Source organism: Eurosta solidaginis, chromosome 3 (assembly GCF_040869045.1).
Source record: "Eurosta solidaginis isolate ZX-2024a chromosome 3, ASM4086904v1, whole genome shotgun sequence".
Taxonomy (NCBI): domain Eukaryota; kingdom Metazoa; phylum Arthropoda; class Insecta; order Diptera; family Tephritidae; genus Eurosta; species Eurosta solidaginis.
In genome coordinates, this window is record NC_090321.1 from 284,766,768 (window position 1) to 284,782,455 (window position 15,688).

General features: G+C 42.5%; 2 protein-coding genes and 1 long non-coding RNA gene across 4 annotated transcripts; all 3 read left to right on the plus strand.

The window, feature by feature from the left end:
* Nucleotides 1-449: 449 nt before the first annotated feature.
* Nucleotides 450-1,383, plus strand: dUTPase (Deoxyuridine triphosphatase). Its single transcript, XM_067778336.1, has one exon. It carries the CDS (start codon nucleotides 534-536, stop codon nucleotides 1,215-1,217), a length of 684 nt encoding a protein of 227 aa, XP_067634437.1. The 5' UTR covers nucleotides 450-533; the 3' UTR covers nucleotides 1,218-1,383.
* A 4,210-nt stretch (nucleotides 1,384-5,593) lies between these two features.
* On the plus strand, nucleotides 5,594-12,915 carry LOC137245733 (uncharacterized). The gene is made up of 5 exons (XR_010951393.1): nucleotides 5,594-5,874; nucleotides 6,269-6,442; nucleotides 6,515-6,745; nucleotides 11,853-12,033; nucleotides 12,104-12,915. It is a non-coding gene; the product is annotated as an uncharacterized lncRNA (long non-coding RNA).
* A 1,154-nt stretch (nucleotides 12,916-14,069) lies between these two features.
* On the plus strand, nucleotides 14,070-15,358 carry LOC137245734 (deoxyribonuclease TATDN1). 2 transcript variants are annotated; one of them, XM_067776855.1, is made up of 4 exons: nucleotides 14,070-14,228; nucleotides 14,304-14,462; nucleotides 14,548-15,154; nucleotides 15,213-15,358. In XM_067776855.1, the coding sequence occupies exons 1-4, from the start codon at nucleotides 14,186-14,188 to the stop codon at nucleotides 15,334-15,336; spliced, it is 933 nt and encodes a 310-aa protein (XP_067632956.1). In that variant the 5' UTR covers nucleotides 14,070-14,185; the 3' UTR covers nucleotides 15,337-15,358. The 2 variants fall into 2 exon arrangements, with proteins under 2 accessions (XP_067632956.1, XP_067632955.1); XM_067776854.1 differs by having other exon boundaries at nucleotides 14,073-14,228; nucleotides 14,283-14,462.
* The last annotated feature ends 330 nt before the right edge of the window (nucleotides 15,359-15,688 follow it).

Consider the following 15,688-nt stretch of genomic DNA (forward strand, 5'->3'; position numbering starts at 1 on the left):
GTGTCTCGCCATGAAATCCGCCATTATTTCCTTTTGGATTGGATTTAGTTTGTTTGAATTCGACCTTTGTTAATAATAAGAGTTTGAAATGTGCTATTATATTTTATTTATTACTATATTTCAACAATTTACTTACATTTTTCATGAAATTTGTATGTATACGAATGCCGGTTTGTGATCGAATGAAATTGGAACGTAACGCGTACGTTTAGTCACTCGTCACGTATGTTGCGATCCAAAATTACGATCGAAGTCGTACGTTCACGTATGTCATAATCCGAAAATCATGTTTTTACGTGACGAGTTATACGATCACGGATGTTACGATTCGAACCCTGGCTTTAGTTATCGAATTGTACGTCAACAAAACTAATGTAACACATCTTGCCCGAAAGGCAGAAATGGAACAGACCTGTTGTCAAACTCCAGCTGGCAGGAACGCTGGAAATGGCGCGAAATTTAGGTTCATTTGCAAAAACAGTCACTTCAAAGTAGATCACTAATCAAAATCTTCAACTTTCCGTTTGTAACAGATGTCTGATGAAAACCTTAAAAAGAAATTGGAAGAGACTGAACAACCAGCAACTAAGAAAATGAAAATTGAATCCAAATGTGTACTGCGCTTCGCAAAACTAACTGAGCACGCACTAGCGCCCGTGCGGGGATCGGAATTCGCAGCTGGTGCTGATTTGCGTAGTGCTTACGATATGGTTGTGCCTGCACGCGGCAAGGCTATAGTCAAGACCGATTTACAGGTGCAAGTACCAGAAGGATCTTATGGTCGTGTAGCACCACGTTCAGGTTTGGCTGTAAAGAACTTTATAGATGTTGGCGCTGGTGTAGTCGATGAAGATTATCGTGGGAATTTAGGTGTATTACTCTTCAATCATTCTGATGTGGATTTCGAGGTGAAACGTGGTGACCGCATTGCACAATTCATATGCGAGCGCATATTTTATCCTGAATTAGAGGAAGTGGATAAACTCAATGACACCAAACGTGGAGCTGGTGGGTTTGGTTCCACTGGGATAAAGGATTTACCTAAAAAAAACGGTAATGGAAATCTGGAAGAGAAACCTGCAGAGGAAAAAGTGGTTGAATCACCTAAAGACACAGCCAAAATTAAAAAAGGAAATGAAGGGGTCAAAGAGGATGAATCTAAAAACGATGAAAAAACTAACGGAAGTGGAACAGCTGCCACCGCGGTCACTGCATGAGCCCAAACGTGATATGTATTTCCCAAATTTGATTTACCTTGAAGTTATTGTTAGTTCGTAAGCCTGTTGGTCGATTCCTAAATACTAATATTCTTGTACTTAGTCATACAACGTCTCATTAAAAAAAAAAAAAAGCCGAAAGTACAAGGCGTATTCTAAAACGTAATTTTGTTCTTTTCATTCGCGAAATAGAATTATTGTCATTTTGGAAGGAAGGTGTGAAGTTGTTATTGGTGTTGTTGTTGGTGGTGTTGTTTCAATAGGCGCGACCGATCACAAATCGTCATCAATATCCTGTTGGTGTTGTTGTAGCGATAAGGTTACCTCCCGAAGGCTTTAGGGAGTGTTATCGATGTGATTGTCCTTTGCCGGATACAGATCCGGTACGCTCCCGAAACACAGCACCATTAACGCTTCCCACGGCAGTCGGTTCTATGTACCGGAGCGACTCGGAATTTTTCCCGACCAAGGACTGTCATTTCAGTGTGACCCCATTTAATTTGTTTCGTCCCTCCCACAAATTGTCATCCTCCCAGCAGCTCCTTGCAGCAGGACTGCTACATATTCTCTTACTCCGGGAAGGTATAGAACCCAATCCGGGTCCGTCTCCTGACCCCGGTCCTGAGAAATGGTTTTGCTGCATTTGCCAGAAAAGAATCTTTTTTAAGACGGTCATACTCTGTTCAGTGTGTCTCGCGCAAGGGATGGTTGCATCGGACAGGTTGTTCTGGGCTTGATCCCAAAACCCGACGTCCACGTAACTTTTATAAATCTTTTGTGGCTCCTTGCTGCTCACGCCCAAGGGCGTCCCGTAGTCTACGCCTAAGCGCCCCTCCACTACCTACCAGCAGCCTCGCTGCTCAGCAAGCCACAACAAGTACCCGCTGCTGCTCGCGCCCCACGGCGCCAACAACTCAAACAGCTGATACCACTCATAACTACTACCTTCGCAGTAGAGCTGGTAGCAATGCTGAGCATCAGCCCCTGCCCCGTCTTCTTCTCCCCCCCCCTCTTTTCTTGCAGCAATCGTGCAGGTCAGGGAAACATACTCTTAGTCCCTACCTCCGTTTGCACCGTCTGCCAGCACAGAATATATAGGTTTGCGACATCCGCTCAATGCAGCTCCTGCCTTGGGTGGTGCCACTTTCCTAGATGTTCTGGTCTCCGCGACGGCAACCCCTCCAGGGGTTTCATCGCGCCATGTTGCCAGGTCGCAAACCCAAATCATCCGGGTACCCCAATGCTTGCCCAAGGGCGCCCAGTCCCAAGGCCACAACAGCAATTGCGTACTGGCCTTCCACAACCTAGGCGTAGTCACCCGTCACTTACCCCTAGAGTGGCGGCGTCACCCCTCATGCACTTCAGAATTCTGCAGTTAAACTGTAATGGACTAACTGGGAAGATTACGGAGATAGTCGATTTCATGAAGCGGCACAACATCCGCATTGCTGCGATTCAAGAGACTAAACTCACAGCAAGATCTGCATTGCAGACCTGCTCTGGGTATAATGTCCACAGGAAGGACCGCGAGAGCGGAAATGGAGGCGGCCTCGCGTTTATTATACACCACTCTGTGCAATATCATATATTTGATCCTGGCATCGACCGCAGGGACAATGTCTTAGAACGTCAAGGCCTATCTGTCCGGTCAGGCGATGCAAATCTAGAAATCATCAACATCTACATCCCTCCTGTCACCTGTTGCCCCAGTGGATACCGCCCTAAAATCGAGGCCTTACTTACTGGCAACAATCGCATTATCTTAGGCGATTTCAATGCCCATCACGACCTATGGCATTCAAACTTGCGGGCGGACAGTAGGGGTGAGATGTTGGCGGATCAAATAGAAGAAACGACGTTCTGCACAATAAACGGAGACGCCCCCACACGTATGGTAGGAAGCTGTCATAGCTCGCCAGATATCTCAATCGTGAGCGCAGAACTCGTAAACTGCGTCAACTGGCAGCCGATGGTAACATTAGCATCCGACCACCTGCCCATACTTATTTCGTTCGAGCGTACCGCCGACTTCATCGTCACCGAAAAACGCACTTTCATAAACTTCAAAAATGGAAAGTGGGAAGAATATAAATCTGCAACAGACAGCAGCTTTGCCGCCCTCCCTATCCCGACTGATGCCCGCCAAGGGGAGCGTGCCTTCCGTAAGGTCATTGAATCCGCCTCGTCGCCTCTCTCCACCTTGCCATACCCGAGAAATGGAAAATGGCCAAGGTGGTCCCGCTACTAAAGCCTGGATAACCGGCTAACGTAGGTGAGTCATATCGTCCGATATCTCTCCTATCGCCAGTGGCAAAGACGCTTGAAGCCATTTTGCTCCCTTATTTCCAAACACATTTGCAGCTAGCCCCTCATCAGCATGGCTCTATAGCACTACCTCCGCGCTAAATGTCATTAGCACCCAGATAAATTGCGGTTTGAATCAATACCCCCACCATAGAACAGTACTCGTAGCGCTAGACCTATCAAAAGCCTTTGATACGGTCAACCATGGCTCATTACTGCAAGACCTGGAAGGGTCTACCCTTCCCCCATGTCTTAAAAGGTGGACCGCAAATTATCTGGGTGGTCGGCAGGCATCGGTGCAATTCAGAAACGAAACATCAAAACCAGAATTAAACAAGGGGTGCCACAGGGTGGTGTCCTATCCCCACTTTTGTTTAATTTCTACATATCTAAGCTACCTTCACCACCGGAAGGAGTCACTATCGTTTCCTACGCCGATGACTGCACAATAATGGCCACAGGCCCAGGCCCAGAGATCGATGAGCTATGCAATAAAATAAACGGCTATCTCCCTGATCTCTCCAGTTTTTTCGCCTCGCGAAACCTGGCATTGTCACCGGCTAAATCTTCCGCGACCTTATTTACAACATGGACGCCCCAAATGTCGACCATATTGAACATCCACGTCGATGGCACTACGCTACCGACTGTCCTACACCCCAAAATCTTGGGTGTGACGTTTGATCAGGATCTACATTTTGGTGCGCACGCAACCGCAATTGTTCCGAGAATTCAGAGCCGTAATAAAATCCTCAAATCCCTTGCTGGCAGTACCTGGGGAAAAGATAAAGAACCGCTCATGACCACATACAAAGCAATTAGCCAGCCGATTACGTGCTACGCGTCACCCATATGGTCGCCAAGCCTATAAACTACCCACTGGAAGAAACTACAGGCCTGCCAAAATACTGCTCTCAGAATCGCCACGGGCTGTCTTCTTATGTCCCCAGAACACCATCTGCATAATGAGGCGAGAATACTCCCCATCAGGGAGAGAAATGATATGCTGACCAAACAGTTTCTGTTGAATACCCAGAAGCCTGGGCATCCCAACAGATATCTGATTGACGAAACAGCACCGCCTAGGGGCCTAAGGAGTCATCTCCGTAAGCATTTTGAGGAAATACGGCACCTGAGAACCCAGCCGTATGAAGCGAAAAAACACAAGCAGGTCCTTGGTGAACTCCATAGACAGGCGTCGGACCTTTATGTCGGGAATTGCCCGGTGAATCCAGTACTTGAAGAAAAATATCCAGAACTCGCGGAAGAGGAACGCATACTCCCCAGGGAAACGCGTGTCACTCTTGCTCAACTTCGTTCTGGATACTGTAACAGGTTAAACTCTTACCTATCCAGAATCAACCCCGACATACAAAATGTATGCCCCGCTTGCAATGTGTCCCCACATGACACCAACCATCTCTTTAATTGTAATGTGGAACCAACGCCTCTAACACCCCTTTCCTTATGGTCCACCCCTTGTGAAACGGCAAGTTTCCTTGGACTCCCGTTAGAGGATATTGATGACAATTTGTGATCGGTCGCGGCTGTTAGGTGGGGCGAGCATTGCTACAACAACAACAACAACAGCACCATTAATGTACTAGTCCGACCATGTGGGGAACGATTTGTATGGCACATTGAACCTTTCCTCACTCCCCACCCTCTAGTTCCATGAGGAGGTTGGGGTTGCCAGAGCCTCGGCTGTTAATGAAACAGTATTCGCCACGGATAGGTGAGGTTGACAATTGGGTTTGGTGAAGCTATATATTGCGCTGGCAACCTGAAGGGTTGCGCTACACAGCCCCTTGAATTTGGTATTTCAGTCGCTTCTTACGACAGTCATACCTACTGAGGGTATATTCTAACCCCCTGACCCGCTCTAACGGATTTGTGGGGCCTAGTAAACCCCATGAACGCATGCCGGTGTTTGACAGCCGCTAGATGTGGCACGTTTGTGGCGGTGCGTGTGTCAAAAAATCAGCTGCTTTTGAGTAACTGCCCTACAAGACGGAGGTAACCAGTTCACCCACACATTCAAAGCGTTTTTCGCTCTCCACTAACCCATCGACGTTTCATGCTGTCATCGAAATGACAGTTCATTAATTATTCCGGAAAAATTGAAACGCAAAAAAAATATAAATTGTTTACAACGAAAAATATCTTGTGCTTTTAGTTGTGACATGTGACGGAAATTAAAAATTTTGTTGCAGAGAACACCTTTTTGCGTTGGCGACCTTCGCCCAAAATAACATTAAGTTAATTTGAGTTGTGACATGTGACGGAAATTAAGAATATTGCTGCAGAGACCATCTTTTTGCGTTGGCGGCCTTCGCCCAAAATAATATTAAGGGTAAAGTTTTACAAGACGGTACACCACCTAATTTAAAAATATCAAATAATAATAAAAACGGAGCTCGAAGCGCGCCTTTTGATTCCACGTTTGATAATTTTTGATAAAAATTGGGTGGTGCACCGTCTTTTAAATCGTTACCATATTAAGTTGTATAGAATCGACGGGATGGCCTACAAGGTTTTATGTCAACTAAATCGCTCCCGATATGGTCGGGCTAGTACCTTAATGGTTCCCGGAACGTACCTGATCTGCATCCGGCAAAGGACCACCAAAGTCCATAACGGGGAGTGTCCTTATCACTACAACAACAACAACATTATTTACTTTCTGATTTTCATTCATACGTATGTGCATTTTTAAATAATAAAAAAATGTTATATTATTCTAATAGATAGCATCTCCGCCGGGTTGCGATTCAGCTCAGAATATGCCAAAATCAAAGGAAATCTACAAAAACAAGGTACTTTACAAGCAACATGCTTTGGAATACGGTACCAAACTGGTTGGATGTATTTCCCTAAAAAAGGCTGGAACTACGCATCTTGGTTTGCCAGTATTTGCTTCGGTAATTTATATTGATTTGTAGTGATTAAAAATTGCAATAGTAGATAATGTAATGTGAATTAAAATTGAATAGGTAGCCGGAGCAAAAAAGGCAACTGATCGGCCTGCAACTGTTATTTATGTGGTGCCACCGGGAGCTGCTGCTGCTATCCTAGAAGCATTAGAAGCAGAAATGTCTTTGATTTTTTGCATCACCAAAGTTGTGCCATAACATGATAGGGTTCGCGTTAAGCACGCTCTCTTAAGGCAAAAAAAATCGCGTCTAGTCAGGCCCGATTGTCCAGGAATCATCGCACCAGAAAGGGTAAGTAAATTGGCTACCATATTAAATATATAAGCAACATGTATGAATTTTTTAGTTATAATTTGTCATGCTTTTGTTGATAATCAACTGAAGAATGCAAATACGACAGAGTTCGAAGTTCATGTGAAAACCAATTAATTTTTTTAATTAGCATTTGGAGAGAAAAATACATATGTATGTATGCATAGAACTGCATAGAAGGGGAGGAAAAATGAATTATTATCAGTAGATTTGCAAGATTTTTGTCATTTCCCCTGCATCGCAGTTGTCATTACATTGCGTTAAGAGAGGACATCAACACCTTACTACCCACAGCCAGTTAAAATTATTGTAAATTTTGCTCTTTTCATCACTGTTTCAAAACGTGGAAAGTTATATATCGAGCATTCCATGGAGAATGGTGCATTTTAGCAGACTTTCGCATTGCCGGCATTATTAATATTCAATCCCTAGAAGGTTTAATGTAGTCATATCAATAGTTCCCGAGATGGTGGGGCTAGTACCACAATGGTGCCTGTTACCCGAACGTAGATAGATAGATCATTTATTGAGGATTGCACAGTGACTTGCACATCTCCTTCACAGCACCTCATCCTAGCCGACTTCCTTGATGAACCCCAGCAGTGTTCTTTGCTTGAGGGATTAAATGTGGGAATGCTCTGGCCATGGTGAGCCCATAAACTTAGCCCTACGTCTTGAAATTGCGCCGCAATCTAGAAGGATATGGTCCACCGTCTGCTGATCCATCACAAAATCGGTATGTGTTGTTCGATACTATACCCAGCTTTTGCATGTGACTGTTCAGTCTACAGTGTCTTGTAAGAATAGCCGTTGGGGTTCTTAGGTTATCTTTTTGAGAGGCCTATTAATGCCCTATATCGAGTTGTCCTGTAACCCCCTAACAGTAACTTAGATTGACTCAGGCTGGCATATTGCGCCAGTGTTCTTCCCTACTTCCCTTTCTTCTACTAATAGATGCCCCTGTGGGCCAACTGGCAGGAACGGCTCGGGATCGATGCGTCATGCAGTTGCTGCCTCTCTTACCGTGTTGTCCGCCTGTTGTTGTTGTAGTAGCAGTGCTTCGCCCCATCCAATAGGTGCGACCGATCACAAATTGTCATCAATGTCCTCTAACGGGAGTCCAAAGAAACTTTCTGTTTCAACAGGGGTGGGCCATAATGAGAGGAGTGTTAGAGGCGTTGGTTGCACAATACAGTTAAAGAGATGGTTGGTGACATGTGGGGACACATTACAAGCAGGACAATGTTTTGTATGTCGGGGTTGATTGTGGATAGGTAAGAGTTTAACCTATTACGTTATCCAGCTCGAAGTTGGGCTAGAGTGACTACTCTCGTTTCCCTAGGGAGAGTGCGTTCCTCCTCTGCTAGTTTTGTTCTTTGAGTACAGGAATCACCGGCATAGAGGTCCGACGCCTGTTTGTGGAGTTCACTGAAGACATGCTTGTGTTTTTTAGCTTCAAACGGCTGTGTTCTCAGGTGCCGTATTTCCTCATAATGTAATGAGGCCGTGAACAACAAGAGCCACAAAAGATTTATAAAAGTTACGAGGACGCTGGATTTTGGAATCTAGCCCAGAGCAACCTGTCCGATGCAACCATCCCTTGCACGTGAAACACTGACAAGAGTATTTATTTTTTTAATTTAATTTATTTATTATTACGGCTGTTTAGGCCCAAAACTTAAACTACTAAGTACAATTCATTGTTATAATCACTTATTTCTATTGAATATGCTGTTGGAATGCCATGTGATTCCGATCAGCATATTTACTAGCGTGACAGAGGGACGAGTCTGGGAGCCACTCATTAAAGGAAGGTTGGAAAGGACGCGTTTCCAATCCTCCAGTGCTCCCAGCTTAAGGCAACAAAATTTGGAACTTATATTTTTCAATTATATGTGTATTTTAAGCTTTCGAAATGTATTAGTCTCCGATCAATGAAGCAAACATGTCTTTGGATGTTGGAAATTGAAAATAAGTGTATCCAATCACCCCTCAACTTTGTTTAGTAAAGACGCTGTCGGAATGCATGAAGATTCCGATTAGCACAGCTCAACATATAATGGGAGGTTGAAAAGGACGTGTTTCCAATCCCCCTTGCTCCAACTTTTATTTGGCCTTATTTTCGTTAATTTTGTTACACATTATATAATTTTATTGTTATATTTATGCTGTCGGAATGCGAATGATTCCGATCAGCAACAGTAAATACCAGCTGGAAATACCGAATTCCAGCGAAATTAGTTGTTGGAACTGTCTGGAGTTACAGGTGGCGACCGATTTTCTTTTCCTTAGGGCCGGATGCATTGTATTTTGCTGCTACCATTATTACCATTCCCTTTTCGCGCTCCAGTATCGGTATATCATGTAAAAAAATAAAAGAAAAAAAAACTATCTTATTGGAAGGGTTTTACAATGCTCCAATAAACTTTTTTTAAAAGTATTGAAGTTATTACTACTTTTTATGTGATTAGGAAGTTCATTGAAATATTTCAGGCCCTATATATATGACCGTCCTAAAAAGATTCTTTTCCGGCAAACGCAGCAAACCCATTTCTCAGTACTGGGGTCAGGAGAAGGACCCGGATTGGGGTCGATACCTTCCCGGAAGAGGAGAGTATGGCGCAGAACCGCTGCAAGGATCTGCTGGGGGGTTGACAATTTGTGGGAGAGACGCAACAAATTAAACATGGAGTCCGCCTGCTCATTGCCCTCCACTCCCCTGTGGCCTAGGACCCAGGCCAACAGTACTACGTTGTGTGCTCCTAATTGATTCAGCTTTTCTACGCACTGAAGGACAAGTGCTGATTTTATTTCGAACGCCGCAAGTGCCTTTAGTGGAACCTGACTGCCTGACTGAGTATGGCAATTGTTTCTTTGGGGTATCAGCGCTGAAGGTTCAGCTAAGCGCACTAACTTATGGCGAATACTTCCGCTCGAAAATGCTCGGATGTGCTTTTAGAGTTACTGATATTTTGGTTCTGGGTCCGAAAACTCTGGCTCCAATCCCCTCTGGCGTCTTCGAGCCATCTATGTACCTTCCGATCTTGAGCCTAGTAATACATTGCACCCGCCTATACCTATACAGCCGTACCAAGGGACGGAGCAGCCCATTACATATTGGCACAACCGGAGCACTGCTGGACATCCATCCTATATGAAAGCTATGCAGTCAAAAGTGTTTGTACCAGTGGCTGGTGCACACCGAACTGGACCAATGTATGCTATATTGAGGCCTTCACAAATACCAAGCTATGTTTATGTAAATAATGTTACTGCTAATGTCAATTTGCACGGTTGAGCACATACAGTACCTACGTTTATACAAGGTGGAACACCACACTACCTACATGGCGATGTAGCCACCGATCAGGTTGTTGTAAGAGATTAATTAAAATATGTTATTCATAAACACTGATTCTTATATTTTTATTATCATTAAACTGTAGACTAGACTCATGACGGGTATTCTTACTGGATACTGCCTTCTGGCGTCACATGCCTTTAAATTAGGCTTGGTCAGTGATAGCAGATGTAGGAAGTGCGAGTTGGAGGAGGAAACGATCGATTTCATTCTGTGCTCGTGCCCTGCGCTTGCCGGGCTAAGACTCCAGCTGACAGATGTCAGATCTAGAAGCAGCAAGTGGCTTAAGTTCTAGGAAGCCGCTAACCCGCTGGAGCCATGAGAAGCGTGGGTGCACTTTGGGTGTCCCAAGACAAGTTCCGTACCTGCTCCGAATAATTTGATAGATAGATAGATTAGATAGGGATCTGTTCTAGGTCCAACTCTTTGGAATGCGGTGTATGGCGGGGTGCTACAAAACCACCTTCCCGGAGGCACGGAAATTGTCGGCTATGCAGATGATATTGTCGTAGTAGCAGTGGCCAAGAAACTTGATCTGCTCCAAGCATTATGTAATGACGCCATGGGAAGAATAGAGGAATGGTTGACGAACACGGGGCTGGAGATGGCTAGCAATAAGACAGAAGTGGTTCTGATGAGCTCAAAGCGGACTGTGGATCAGTTGGTCCTAACCATAGGAGATTTTCAAATAAATTCAAAGCCCTCCTTGAAATATCTAGGAGTAATCATTGACTCAAAACTAACTTTTAGGGAGCACTTCAGGGCGGTGGGGGACAAAGTTTCTAGAGTTAGTGGAACCCTAACGCGAATAATGCCCAACATCGGCGGCCCAAGCGAAGCTACCCGTCAGCGATTATCCAACGTAACCAGCTCTATAATATTATATGCAGCACCAGTATGGCACAGATCTAAAATGGTCCACCAAAAAGATATACTAGCAGCCTACCGCTATACGGTACTGCTATACGAATAGCATGTGCTGTTCCGACGACGCGATCCATGTTTTATCCAGGAAAATCCCAGTAGATCTACTCTCAGGTGAAATGGCCGATCTGTATGGCATTGGATTCAGCCGACCATCTGAAGATGCTAAGAAAACCGTAAGGTCACGAACAATAGTTAGGTGGCAAGAACGGCGGGAAGATTCGAGAAAAGAGCGCTGAACCTTCATGCTAGTCCGGAATATAGCGGAATGGTACGAGCGAAAACACGGCAAACTAAATTACCATCTCACACAGATATTGAGCGGGCACGGTGGCTTGAAGGAATATCTACATAAGCGTGGGATAGAGGAGGATCCTTTCTGTCCAAGCTGTCCGTCCGAATTGGAAGGCGCAGAACATGTAATATTTCACTGCCCTCGTTTTCACGGCGAAAGACTGTCTGTAAACAGAGTTTTTGGAGAGGAACCTTCCATTAGGAATTTAGTTCCACGAATTTGCGGACAAATAGATTGTTGGATTGCTGTGAGCAAGATGGCCTTTATAGTAATGACGAAATTGATGATGCATGCCGAAAGGGAGCGTAGAGAAATGCGCATACGAAGTAGTGGCGACTAAATCGCCTTTGAAGTTACTTTACCAGGTCCTGATTCTAGTTATCTGAAATTTCTCTTGTGCCTTTGGAAAAGAGCTATGTGTGGAGCCCTATTTATGGAACACTTTTCGGCTTATATTAAAAACTTTTAATCTATTCTTACTGATATGAGTTTCTTTTTCATTCTAGGTAATTTGATTTTGACGATGTGAGGATAGAAATATCCCAAATATTCCAGCTGTGGCTGTAAGAACATACATTTGCTCAAATTAGAAGAAAACTGCACGGTTGAGCACATCCAGTATCTACGTTTATACAAGGAGGAACACCACACTATTTTCACGGGGATGTAGCCACCGATCACGTTGTTGTAAGAGCTTATTTTAAATATGTTATTCATAAACACTGATTCTAATATTTTGTTTTGGTTTTTACTTTAGAGTCAACCTGTTATATAAGCGATGTCAGCTATGCCTGTAACTTAAGCGCCTTCAGATGTAATAGTTACCGCGGACGCGGTCACAGGAGTAGTTCACTACGTGGGGATTACACTAATCAAGGACTTTCAATATCGGAAGGATTTCCAGCACTATAACACACCAACAATATGTGCAATCACCCGAATAAATTGTACAACAAACGTTAACACCACATCATCAGCCAGCAACAACAACAACAAACGCAACAAGTTGAAACTTCTAAACAATTAATGACTAGTGAACCACCAACATATCCGCACTATGCGCAAACATCAACACCAACAGGTGTCGCCTACTTTGCAACACGGTGAAGATGGCCAAGGCCATTCTGATTCTAATACTGATAAAGGCGAACCATTGGCAAATTTAAAAACTCAAACAGACCACGAAAAATGTTGATGATGGTATTAATTCTAGTACGGATAGTAAAGAATTTAAACCTAGGAAAAAAGCTAAACTTGATAAAAACTTAACCGAAGATGACAATGTTTCTAATTCTAATACTAAGGAAGATGAACCTTTGATAAATATGAAGCTTAAAACAGAGTTATCAAAAAATGACGATGATGATAATGATGTTGATGCAAAGTCCAATGTTGAAAATGATGAAAATTATGAAACAGAATCTGAAAATAGTATGAGTGTGGATTATAACCTGAAGCAAAACTGTCATATCCTGTACGGCCAGAATTAGATGTTAAGAAAAGAGCCTACATAAAGAGGCTCAGTATATTTATGGAAAATTTATCATGAGACAATGCCCAATGTATGTATTTCAATTAAATTCAGCACATTGTTGGAAAAAGCATCTAAACTTTATGCATCGTGTAGAGAAACCAGAACATTTACAATTTAAATATAACGAACGTGGTGCAAAATGTAAATTTTGTGTTATTCAAGCAGCTACACCAAGCTTCAACAAATTATTGGACCATGAGATTTCTCATATGCCTAAAGTCATTATTTAAAATGTAAATTATGCGATTGGAAGACGAAAATACATTCAAGTATGAATTTTTATTTACGTGTACAACACGCTGAAACAATTGATGTAACAACGAAAAGTTTAGAATTGAATGTTTGTCCATATTGTAATCACAATGGTATTTACGCAAACACTTAATACATCTTTTCTATGTTTAGAATGTGGTGAATAATTTAGAACAAATACAAGGTTACGTGTACACCACAAGATTTGAACGGAAATATCTTGAGTGTATGGTTACACCTATGTGGCATCTACAAGATATTTATAATTACTAGTATGGAATGAATCCGGATATGGAAGAAAACGGAGGTGACGAATCACCATGCTTCTTTGGATTCTGGTGATACTCCTGACATGCTTCCTAATTTCCCTACGTCTGATGTTACTATACCTACCAAACTAATATGACTGCAAACTGATCAGCAACACTACCAGCGCAGGAAAAATAAGAACTTCAAAACAAGGTTTCGGAAAGGGCACGACTATGAATAGACGTTAATGTATTTATATAGTTTATAAATATAAAAATTCACATATGTAAAGTTCGCTAGAGTAAAATAAAAAAATAGTTCGCTAGAGTAATAAGGCAATAATTTAAATTCTAAAAAAACATTGTATATATGAATAATTTATAATTAAATATTATCTGAACATAAAGGGCGCGTTTCATTCATAGAAAAAGCGATTTGACAGAAGGTAACCGATACGGGTAACCGATAGACCAGTTACCCGTATTGTTGTTGTTGCATATGTTTTGGTTAGCGATAACGAAAACATAACTGATGAAGTAACTTAAAAATGTAAATAACATCGAGCGAGAAGGAATGTCGAAAACACAATAGGTAAGAGCGAGAAAGAGAGTCACACGTACACTATTTTGAGAGAGCACATGCGTTACCTTTTTCACGACAGCAATGTAAAAGTCATTAACACGATAATTGGTGAACAAGTTATTGATGGCGATTAAGTAATCGATTAGGGAACGGGTACCTGTCTTGTAGGGTGGTGACTTTGACACGATCGATATATTTTCTTTACAGAATTCCAGTGATTGCATGCAGATATTTAGAAGGCTAAAAATGTCCTTAAAGTATATAGGTAAGCCCCTATATACTATATCAACCCTCATTTCATTTTTTTCTTTGTTATTAGACATTGGTGCTAATCTTACAGATCCAATGTTTCGTGGTATATATGGTGGTACTCAGAAACATACCAATGACTTAGATTTGGTGTTGGAACGTTCCTGGAAGCAAGGCTTACAGAAAATGATAATCACAGTAGGCACACTTTATGAGGCAGACGAAGCACTGGAGCTGGCTAAAAGAGATGGTGAGAACTAAAGCACACAATTGCAAAGGAAATTTGAATTTACAAATTCTACATACATATATTTAAAGCATAAATTAAACTACAGATCGTCTCAGCATCACAATGGGCTGTCATCCAACGCGTTGCAATGAATTCAATGAGAACCCAGAAAAATATTACGAAGGCTTGCGCAAGAAAATACGTGAAAATCCAAATAAAGTTGTTGCAGTTGGCGAATGTGGATTAGATTATGATAGAATGCATTTCTGCGATAAAGAAACACAAAAAACATATTTCGAGAAACAATTATGTTTGGCTGCCGAATTTCGTTTGCCACTATTTCTACATTGTCGCAGTGCGCATAGAGATTTCATGGAAATACTTGAACGTAATCGGGATAAGCTTATGAATTGTGGTGGTGGTGTAGTGCATAGTTTTGATGGTACTTTAGAGGAGGCGGAGAAAGTTATTACAAACGATACACTTTCCATTGGCTTAAATGGTTGCTCACTAAAGACGGAGAATAACTTAGAAGTAGTGAAGAGATTGCCGAATGAACGCATAATGTTGGAGACCGATTGTCCTTGGTGTGGTATACGTCCTTCACATGCGGGAAATAAATATGTAAAAACAAAATTTGCAGCGGTCAAGAAAAAGGAGAAATGGACTACAGAGACTTTAGTGGATGGACGTTGTGAACCATGTCAAATTAGGTGAGTTTGTTGAGTAGCTACTTTGAAACTTACAAATAATCATTTGAAATTTTCATAGCCAAGTACTTGAAGTTATTGCCGGTGTGAAAAGACAGGACGCATCTGAACTTGCTGATATATACTTTGATAATACGTTAAAATTTTTCTTTGAAAAGGTGTCAGCATTTACAGAAAGCGAATAAAGTATGGAATCAGAAAAAATAAGTATGATCAAAATTCGGATTGGTTAGGACTTCAGAGCTTAAACCTGCTCAATCTGTTTATATTCACACAAAGCACCCGTAGTTATTTTGATAGAGGAGAAGGTTCCAAAATCGGACTGGAATCTCAGACGAAAAGAGATGATTGCGACGACTCAAAGTTCCCCCAGCGGGTTAGGGGGTCAGAATATATTCGCGGTAGGTATGCCTGTCGTAAGAGGCGACTGAAATACGCAACCCTCTCAAGGGGTTGCCAGCGCAATATATAGCTTCTCCAACCGAATTGTCAATCTCACCTACCCGAGGCGAATCCTGTTTCATTGACAGCCGAGGC